Consider the following 10454-nt stretch of genomic DNA (forward strand, 5'->3'; position numbering starts at 1 on the left):
CTGTGTTTCTTGTGCGCTCAGAGAGAACATATAGTTTACAGTGTTGTACCTGTTATTTACTGATTGGTTACTGTGTGCAGCCATTGAACACATTCAGTTGTTCCAACACTAGTGGGCACTGTTGGTAAAGATAAGAGCCGTGCTGCAAGTTGTCATGGCTCCAAAACAAATTCTAGTTCAGTGTGCTTGTTTTACTGGAAATGAACTTGTCTTGCTGGCTGTTCATCAAGGTATTTTTTTATTTCCTCAAAACTGTTAAAGCTACAGTACTTGTGATCCACCAGCCATTTTTAAAACATCAGAAATTATTAAAACCTTTGGAAAAAAGTTACAAGATACAAGAAGCACTCATATTTCTGAAAAAATACACAATGTTTTGATAAAATGTACCGGTTTGGAGACAGTGCAAAGCTTTCTATTAGAAAAAAATATATATATAAAACAATACTAAAGGTAACATTTCTCATATATGAGTAAAATATATATTGACACAAGGTATTTCAAGTTGCACTGCTGCTTCTTGCAAAATTGTCTTTCCTGTTACGTCATTACCTCTTGTGACTTTAAAGGATGACTCAATGGGGTGCAGACTTGCGGTACAGTGTCTCCTCGCCCCGCATCCCCAACCAAGCTGCTCCCGCATCTGGTTACACAGCGAGCATCTTTGGCCTCTGAACGTCCAACCACTCCCAATGTGAGAGAGTGGTCACTGTCCTCATGCCTCCTGTACTTTTGACCTCACAAAACCACACATTTCTTCTGCCTCTTGTAGTTCCTTTGTTTTCGATTGAAGGCCAGAGTTCTTTTGGTGGCCTCTTTGAAAATGTCTTCCACGTTCTCCTGATACTTGGCCGAACACTCGAGGTAAAGCTCTGCATTCATCTGCTGCCGGGTCTCATCACCCTGCATCCCAAACCAACACCAAGAATTAGACTCTATGGCTGTGTTATAAGCAGTGTTGTAAAAGTAGATACTTAGTTACATTCCATTGCTGGATATAAGTAAAGAAAACTGTGTATTTGTATTTGTTCTGTATCTGTTATTGCACTGACACTGTGGTTGTAGGTTCTGGTTAGGGCACTTCCTCTTCTGTAGGCCTGTTTTCAGATCACTGAATGTTTGCACGTCTTCTTCATTTACCTGTGTGTAAGTGATGGGAGCCTGATTCATGGCCTTGAGCTTCCTCGCACACTCTTTGTCCTTCCTGAGGTCAGTCTTGCAGCCGATCAGGATGACCGGAATGTCCCGGCAGAAGTGCCTCACCTCTGGGAACCACTGGGTGAAAGCAAATGTAAGGAATGAATTATCTGAGTCATTGTGTGTTCATTCTGTTTTTTCACATCAGACTTGTGTGGTGCTTCAGGATTACACTGAGAGGAGAAAGTCCCAGCACAGCATAGAGTCCTACCTGCATTCAAGAGGGTCAATGTCCACAGTTGCATGAGTTAATCATAGCCGAAAGAATGCAGCCAACACCAACATACCAGAGTCTAATAATCATTAACTAACCGAATTTGAACTCCAGTTAAATAGTGACATTCTCGTTGGCAGGTTGTTAATACACAGTATGAATTATTACCTTTATGAGGACGTTCTCAAAGCTGGTGGGGCTGGTCACATCAAAGCAGATTAACACCAGATTGGCTTCCTGGTACGAGAGTGGCCGCAGCCTGTCATAGTCTTCCTGTCCTGAAAGGGTGCAGGCACACAAGACGTGTTAGATAATAAACGTTATTGTCATTCATGTGTGTAACGTGTGAAGTGGATGCAGCAGCCTGAACATAAAGATACGACGTATGGTACAAAGTTGGTGTAGCTGTATGAAACCACATCCTGGCTTCAGCTTCCTCTTCCGCTGATGTAAGGCACCCTGCTACACTTCTACAGAAGATAAGCGGCCGGCGCTGTCTGACTGTAGTGTTCCTGAGAATTACTTTTGTTCACATTGGAAACTTCATGTTTGACGGCCTACAGAAATACAGACGTCTCTCAAATACATGCCATGCCATGTCAATACCCCAATTTAGGTACCACTAAGAGAAAATGGTGCTCACTTTGATACATAAATGGGCCAAATATTAATATTTTTTTCTTCAAAAAGCCATATAACGCTGCAAATATCAACTAAATTATGAATTGAAAACTAACTGATAATTGGACTGGTGTTAACCTTCATAACACTACTTTAACACAATTAGGTAAATCCTCACAAAGTGCCAAGCGAAGTGGTATATTGTGAACTAATTAAAAATGACACTCAAATATTAGTCTGACTTTGATATTGGTCGATGGCTAAAATCAAAATACATTAACGAACATATACATCAAATTGATGTACAAATTCAGAACATTACATCAAGAGGAATAGGGAGATTTTACTCGATTTAGGGTTTTTTGTTTCCTTTGTTTTTTTGGTGCTTTTAACATTTGAAACTTGCCGAACACACCTCTACAGATGGAAGGTCATACAAAGTGTAATGTTTTGATATATACATTTGTAATAAACAGTAAAAACAGTATAAAGAGAGTCTTATCCACTGAAAAAAAGAATAAAACAATAATTATGGGTGGGGGGCGAAGAGATTCTGCTTATTTTTGAAGTGAAAAACAGTCTCTCGCACAAAATTTCCCTCTAAACTTGATTCAATAGCAGTTTGCTCAGCAGATTAGCAGCTGGTCGGTTCCTAAAAGATGATGTTGATGATGCTCCAACGTCAGCGTCGACCTTTACCACTTCCTCTGTGTCAGAACAACCAGATAAAGACTGAACACACAGTGTGGGGAGGTCTGAACTTTATACATCTTAAAAGATTTAACAACTATTTAACTTAACTTAACTATAAAATGATTATTATTATTATTATTATTATAAGTTAGATAGATAACTGTATTAATCCCCCAAATGGATTAGGTTATTATTATTATAACATTGTTTATCTGGACAATGTTTATAATATATTCCATTTGGTGTGTGATCACTGAGGTCAGCCTGCTCCAGACCTTCATGCCTTTCCACATAATGTCAGCGGTGCAGCACTGATACTAACACAAATGAATCACATTGTTTGAACATGGAGGTGATTTCTGATAAAGAGTCTTACCAGCCGTGTCATACAGGTTGAGCTTTATCTCTTTTCCTCCGAGAGTGATAGTGGTCACATATTTTTCGAACACTGATGGCGCATATTTCTGTTTTTGACACACAGAAAAGGAAGAAAGATATCCAATTTGTACTAGAACTATACTGTATATTTATATATTTTTCATATTTCTGCCCTTTTAAAGGTTATAAAAGTTTTATGAATAAGGCCTATAATGATAGGTAATGCAGCTCACATTCATTTGACTAAATTTGGATTTAGAAAAGGGCTGAGATAAGCACAAATGTCAGAATTAACATATCTGTAGAAATAAATGAAGATACAATATTAAGAGATGAGGTTCAATACATGACATGGAAGCTCTTCTTACCTCTGGAAAGTCACCTTTGGCATAAACCATCAGCAGTGATGTTTTCCCACAGCCTCCATCTCCCACTATTACAATTTTAAGTTCTGTTCCTTTCTTTGTGGGACCTTTACCAGCCCCGACACCGTTTTGCGTCATTTCACCTCCAAACAGTCACACCGGTACCAGGCAGGATGGTGTTGAAGATACTCCCTCCAGATTTAAGTTGAATACATGGCAAATGAATCTATATTTGGAAAGACTGAGATGATCTACAGGCAGTGTCGAGACAGAGGAACAGACGCGCCTCATGTTTTACCAGGTAGCTGCTCACCGCTTCCTGTTCCTGTCACATTGAAGCTGTTTCCAATTGACCCCCCACACTTCTCTCCTGTCCTATTAGCAGCCCTGCCCTCCGACAGCATCTTTCGGTATGAATAGAGTCACAGCTGAGCTGCACATGTTGAGTCTGGCTGCTCCTACTTCCTCTATTGCATGTGAATATTCTGGGTGGGTACTCAATCTGAAGCTCTGCCTTTCGCTGACAGCGGTGTGCAAATGAGACACCACTGAAAATGTTATTGCTTAATGCTGAAGTCACAGTTATTATTAAGATTCCTAGATTCTTATCAAAGAAGTCATGAGTCCATGCCCTGGATAAGCCCTGATACCAGTGAATTGGCTGGACGTGTATCTGCATGTACCTGCATAACAACTTTTTACTGTTGTGAACTTGTTTTTCTCAGGAACTAACTCTGGTAAAAAGGTCACAGCCTTTTCTTCTTCCATAACATAACAAGTAATAAACCAGCTGCCACACTTCTCCCAGATTCTTCAGTATATGTCCTCATGCATTTTATTGTCGGTTGCCCACCCTTTTTATTGTCAGACTGGGATGTTTGAATAAGTATGGAATATACCTTTAATGGTAACTAATTAAATGTCAGTCTAATGTGTGAGATTCCATGCTCACAAGAACTACCTCGTGAGAAATTAATATAATTTACAGGTGTAACATGTAAGAATTGACCACCTGACAAATTCATACTTAAAACAAACAGGGTGCAGCATATCACCACGGTAACCGCTTACTGCTCCTAATTGTAGCTGCCGTTAGCTAGTCAGCGCGGTTAGCCAATCATCTAGTGGATCAGGCAGGGAGCTCGGAGCACCGGAGGAGTGTTGGTGTTTACACTGCTAGCACAGGAGCAATGCTGTGCTAACTGGTTAGCATGCTAACTTCAGTAGATATCATAACTTCAAACCGTTGATCATTTTAGTTCATTTTTAAACTAATTTTTCTTGCGTATTGCACCTTTAATTTGATATCTACAGTATGACTGTATAAAATTCAAGAGTATTAGCCTGTAAATAAACCTTTCAGCACACAGTGTCTGTACTTGTACTTGAGTAAAATTAATGGTATTGTATTAAAATATTACTTTCAGTAAAAGTGAAATTCACCCATACCGACAGTACTTGAGAAAAAGTAGAAATGTTGTATTTTTTTAAATCAGATTCCTTATAAAATAAATTTAAAAATTAGCTACTGTGGCTCTGATGCACCATGCAATCTGCAAAGTAACTAAAGTTATCAAATGAATGTAGTGAGTAAAAGTACAATATTTGCCTCCAAAATGTAGTGGAGTACAAGTATAAAGTAGCAGAAAATAGAAATACTAAAGTACAGTACTTGAGTAAAGTACTTGGTTACATTCCATCACTGTCAGCAATCATGCAGCCAGTCTAAATGAATCTAATAATGAAACCCATAAATGCATTTGATAGAAATAGTGGTCTCCCTTTTAATGTGAGCATTTTGAATCCCCAGGGGGATTTACTAGCAAGACATCAGTCATACGTCTTTGTGCAGTCTGTATGGCTGAACATGGCAGTGACATCACAGATTGGGCGTCAGGACAAACTACTCTCGATCGTCCCAGGATCCAATGTACGGACACTTCACCCGGTAACAAACTAATTAAATTAGCAAAATATAGTGATTGGTTTTGGAGGTAACATTTAGAGGTATAGTAAGGTGATATGGGTGTGTGAAGTAGACAGGCAGCTTTAAGGCATGACGAAGAGCTTCTTGGTGTTTAAATTAAAGTTAGATGGTGAGCCAGATGACCAGAAGAAAATGGACATTAACTGCAGTCTTATAAATTCAGTCCAGCTGCATTTGAGTTACTACTAGATTGCAAAAGACCTGGATGACTGATAATGTTCATGGACATTACACAACATGCAATATTTTAACATCATTTTTGGGAATTTGTTTCAGCCATGTCGATGCTCGCTAGTAATTACAGACATCTGATGTACGGTATGTTGCACTGGGTGTCATGATCATAGAGAATGAGCCAGAAATCACAAAATGTTGTATTTAAGATCAACTCAAATTCATGTGTCTGGTCTGGAACATTTTGTCTGTCGAACTCACACCGAGGTAGTAGCTACACAGTCAAATTTAAAGGTTAAATATTCTGTGGTCACTGGTGGGAAAATATGCAGTTAGTGGATAGGAATGCAGAATATTTGAGCGAGCTGTCCCTTTAAGAGGATGAGCTGACACTGCCCTTTACTTTGCCTATTTTAAGAAAACATTTTTGCATGAATACACACACATTTACTGCAATAACTAATGCCTGAAAACACACGCATTTACATCAATAACTAAAAGGGAATTTCAGCTTTAAAGAAAATGCTCCAGCCATGTCACCCTGAGGTATAAATGATGTTCATTGTGTGTTTTAGTGTAGTATGTGTCTCATATGACATGATAGGTTAAAATACTGCTTTAAATACAGGCCTAAAAATCATTTTAAAAATTACAACAACCTGCTCCAGTTTCCACAATAACAAAACATAAAAAGGTGAGTGTATGATCTATTTATTCAAATATTTCAGAAACACAGACAGGTCATCATATTACAAAGTGATAGACTAAATCACAAACCACAATGTGGAATGTTACACCAATAATAATAATAATAATAATAATAATACTAGACATGCAAATATTTCAGGGAAAAAACAGCACCATTTTAGATAAAATAAGTAAAGCACCACCAATTTGCATGAAAATCCTAGAATAGCAGTGTACCATAAATAATCAAAAAAAGGATACCTGGTTTGATTCACAATGATTCAGTGAACAATCCATCAGAGTAAAAGGCTGAACATACAAAGAGAGACAGAGAGAGGACATGGAGCAGCTTGTCTGGCTTCCTGGTTTTTTTTCTCCACAGACAGCCCCCTATATGCTGCTATGGTTTGAGCACAAGCTGTGAAAAATGAATAATAAAAAAAAAAAGAGTGCTTGTTTGACTTACAAGGTGAAGAGGAAGCCTAACATTTTGAATCACCTATTTAAAAAAAAGCATATTCAATTATCCTGTAGGTGTACAAAATATCCACACGTGTAAAAGCCCCCTTTTTGTCATCAGTTAATTAACAAAGAGCAATAGTCAAAAAACAGGGTTTTTTTCGCCGAGCAAAGAGGAGACAGCTGTCCAGCAGAAGAGAGGCCAATCCTCTGTCTGTGTGGAATATTCCAGTCTGTCAGCGGCGCGCAAAGCTGAATGGCGCAACAACCCCCACACCCGAGAGCCTTTTTCTTTTTTTCCTTTTTTTTTAAAACAAAGGCCTATAAATAACCTCACAGAATCTGAAGGCACATTTTTCACTTGTGTTGCACACATTAAACCTTATTCACAATTTAGTCTCCTTTACGCTGAGGGGTGAGGGGGTCTAGAGAAGAGGAATGGGGAGGGAAGGAGAGGGGAGGGGGGGGAGGTTTACAGCCTCGTGACCGGCTTAAATGGAGGGACGTGCGCAGTTGGCAGGCGGTTCTAGGAGCGGATAACAAGAAAAACAGGCCTCGGACATTCCGACTGCACTCACACACCAACAAAGAATACGCAGAGAGCCATTTTACGAACGCGAATAAAGCCCCTTCACCTCCTTTGGCGAACACACAATATAACCGCCATCTTTTTTTTTTCACGTTATGTTATCTGATGTCGCACTTTTAAAAAAAAAAACGCTCGGTCTTTGTCTCGAGCCAGAGAGCACGCGCGGAAGCCCGAAGGAGACACAAAACAGGGCTCGAGCGGAGGATTCCTGATGACCTTATATGGCAGTGTGGGGGGTGCAGCAACGCGCTCGAGCTCTCATGGCAACCGTCCAGGGCTCTCGGATTACTGCCGTTGCCAGGGGGCGAGTCAACCCCGGCAACCGACAGCCTGAATGCGCAGCCTTATTAACGTTTCCTTCCTTTTACACGCACTCTCGACCAGTTTTCTTATCTGCTTATTTATCCTTGAACCCATTCGTAAAAAAAAAGAAAAGAAAGAAAGAAAAGTAAATGAAAAAATCACCCCCGTGTCGCTCGATGTTAAGACTTCCTGTTGAATCACCGAGAAACGTCCTCGTGAAAAGCTTCACTCCCCCACCCCCCGAGCGAGCGGGCGAGCGAGCCTCACCCAGTTATGGCGCAGCAACATTTTACAGCACAGTGCTCTCCTTTGTCTGTAAAGAAGCCATTTTGAGACAGGAGAACAGCAGAGAAACCAATTGAGCAAGTGTAGCCTACACAGCACCAAAATAAGGTCTCTTTGGACTCAGGGAAGCAGTGAAATATACAAGATTTCCTCCCCAAAAGATTCATTTGCTCGTTTAAGACTTGGATTACATGTTTTGAATACTAAATGTAAGTTTGCACTATCAAATCCAAAAAAAATATATAGATGGGTTACAGTTACATTTTACAAAAGTCAATACAGTTTTGCTGGTAACGTTATTTAACACACGTATTGTTCATGTTGTCTGTCCTCTAGAATAAACTAAACTTGCATGTAAAACATATAAACTCGCAAATTTAGTAAAAATAGCTCAAAAATCCATTACCTTTCAAAACAACATTTCCTTGAGGGTTTTATATGCTGTAGCTCAGTTAGAAATGTCGAAATAGAAGAGGTTATACTTGACTGCAATCCTGTCTTCAAGGAGAGAGAGAGAGAGGAGATGGTTTGCATATTGCCCACACAGATGATGCTTGAAGATGCATATTCGCTGGCTGAGAGGCAAAGCCTACCACTGATCAAAAAGTTTTCAAAAGAGCTCTAGATGTGTCGTGCTAATGGATTCCTTCCTTTTCAGGAGACGCTATCCCACCCCTTATTTATGCCATTATTAGAGGATCCGAAGATGGAGCTGAAAACATTCCTCCTGTCCCTGCGTTTAGGCCTGTTAACTGCATTTCACCAAAGTGCTGAGGTAAATATTTTCACCCTAAGAGTTTTCCCTCCATCTGTTTCCTCTGATCTATCTTTCAAATCGTTGTAGAAACTGTACAAAGCCAACCTGACTGTGCTCCTTTCGAAACTGAAAAACTGCCCTTGAAGCAAGGTCAAGCCTACGTTTACACTTTGGACGCATTTGATTTCTTAATGGCAAATGGACAGCACAAACCTAGTCGTGCATGAAGTTGTCTCCACGGTTGCAGGCAGGGTGCAACACACGCCATCGGGGTGTTAACCGTTGCTGTTGTGAGAGGAAAGTGTTTAAAGTCATTAATCAAAGCAAATGAGTTATCAATCAACAGTCAGAATTGCAGGCAGCACAATAAACTACTTTCTTAAAGCCATTAGCTACCCCATGGCCTGCTTTCTATCATTATTAAACAATGTCTATCACCTTAAACTTTAGGCTGTATATTCATGTCAGCATGCCAGTGAACATATTGAATAAAGCTGGCTATTACAGGTGTAAATAAAATAAAAATAAAAATTCTATAACATTAATGATCAGTAGATAAATTGACAGAATACTTTTAATAACAGTTACTGCATGCCTCACAATTTACATTACTGCATTAACAAAACTTTTAAAAAGTATTATAAAAGAATTTAACTTACTCATTGCTACTCATATCCTACAAGGCCATAAGTGCAATGGCCCAACAATCAGCCATCACACATTGTCACTTTAACTGTGGTTTTTTTTCTTTCTCTAACACAACATCTCCAAAACCATAACCCTGTTTATTCACAACATTTGGTTTCTTTTCACTTAAGAAATATAAATACTATTATATGGGTGTGCCATGACCTAGTTAAGACAAAGATGGATTCCAGGCAGAGGAAAAAAGGCTCAAAATGTCACAGGGTATTACATCCAGTACATTCTCTTCCTTCTTCTCAATCCTTTAAAAGGAGGAATCATAGTTTTATCATAGTCCGTGAGAGATGAGGAAATCAAGTGTAAGATCCCTTTTGGAACAAAGGAAACCCATATAGGCCATTGAGTCCTGTTTTAGGAAAATGGCTGCCGAGAGCGCTCGGCCCCCTCTCTCTGCTCTCTGTTGAAGGACTCCTGAGCCGTGCTTCTAATAGCAGACAGCTCCTCTGCTGCTGCGCTCTGATTGGCCCGCCGAGCTGCTGCTGTTAACCAGCCAATTGCCCGAGCACTGCAAAACACCAGGCAATGTCAAACAAAAATCCAGTTTGTTCGCCAACATGCAGTTCACTGACAAATAAGCGAAACGTGAGGAAAATCCACACCGCGAAAGATTGTTCAAAATGTAAAACCTCCGGAGTTGTTCGGTACTTGTAAAAGCGAGAGTCCACAGCGCGGTTAGTTTGTTGGTCTGGATTAATCAAACTGACAGGAGAGAGACGTTAACAAGCCGCCGCATTCCAACGCTCGTGAACGTTAGCTTGGCTGTTAAATCCCACTTTTTCCAAACCGAGTTTCGTATTGAAAAAAATCTTCTGTTCACATTAGTAGTCAACAACTAGCTCCACAGCAGCGGAGTCCCCCTTTTTCTTTTCTTTGTTTTGGCCCAACATGTTGGGATTTCTCAACGACCGCACGTCTGTACACAAAACACCTGCGAGCAAATCCGTTTTATTAGCCTTTAGTGGCAGTTAAGAAGATATTGCCCCCTGTGTCTATCTTGTGTTTGCCAGTTAGGTAAATGCAGCCGGCAGATTCAACACACA

At 39.9% G+C, this 10454-nt stretch overlaps 1 protein-coding gene and 1 long non-coding RNA gene across 2 annotated transcripts; both read right to left on the bottom strand.

The window, feature by feature from the left end:
- Positions 1-215: 215 nt before the first annotated feature.
- Positions 216-3882, bottom strand: rhof (ras homolog family member F). The gene is made up of 5 exons (XM_073477706.1): positions 3472-3882; positions 3102-3189; positions 1580-1689; positions 1141-1275; positions 216-903 (listed from the first exon to the last, which is right to left on the bottom strand). Exons 1-5 carry the CDS (start codon positions 3604-3606, stop codon positions 739-741), a joined length of 633 nt encoding a protein of 210 aa, XP_073333807.1. The 5' UTR covers positions 3607-3882; the 3' UTR covers positions 216-738.
- A 2442-nt stretch (positions 3883-6324) lies between these two features.
- Positions 6325-10188, bottom strand: LOC141006509 (uncharacterized). The gene is made up of 2 exons (XR_012179924.1): positions 9369-10188; positions 6325-8994 (listed from the first exon to the last, which is right to left on the bottom strand). It is a non-coding gene; the product is annotated as an uncharacterized lncRNA (long non-coding RNA).
- Between the last annotated feature and the right edge of the window lie 266 nt (positions 10189-10454).

This window comes from Pagrus major, chromosome 12, assembly GCF_040436345.1.
Source record: "Pagrus major chromosome 12, Pma_NU_1.0".
Lineage (NCBI taxonomy): Eukaryota > Metazoa > Chordata > Actinopteri > Spariformes > Sparidae > Pagrus > Pagrus major.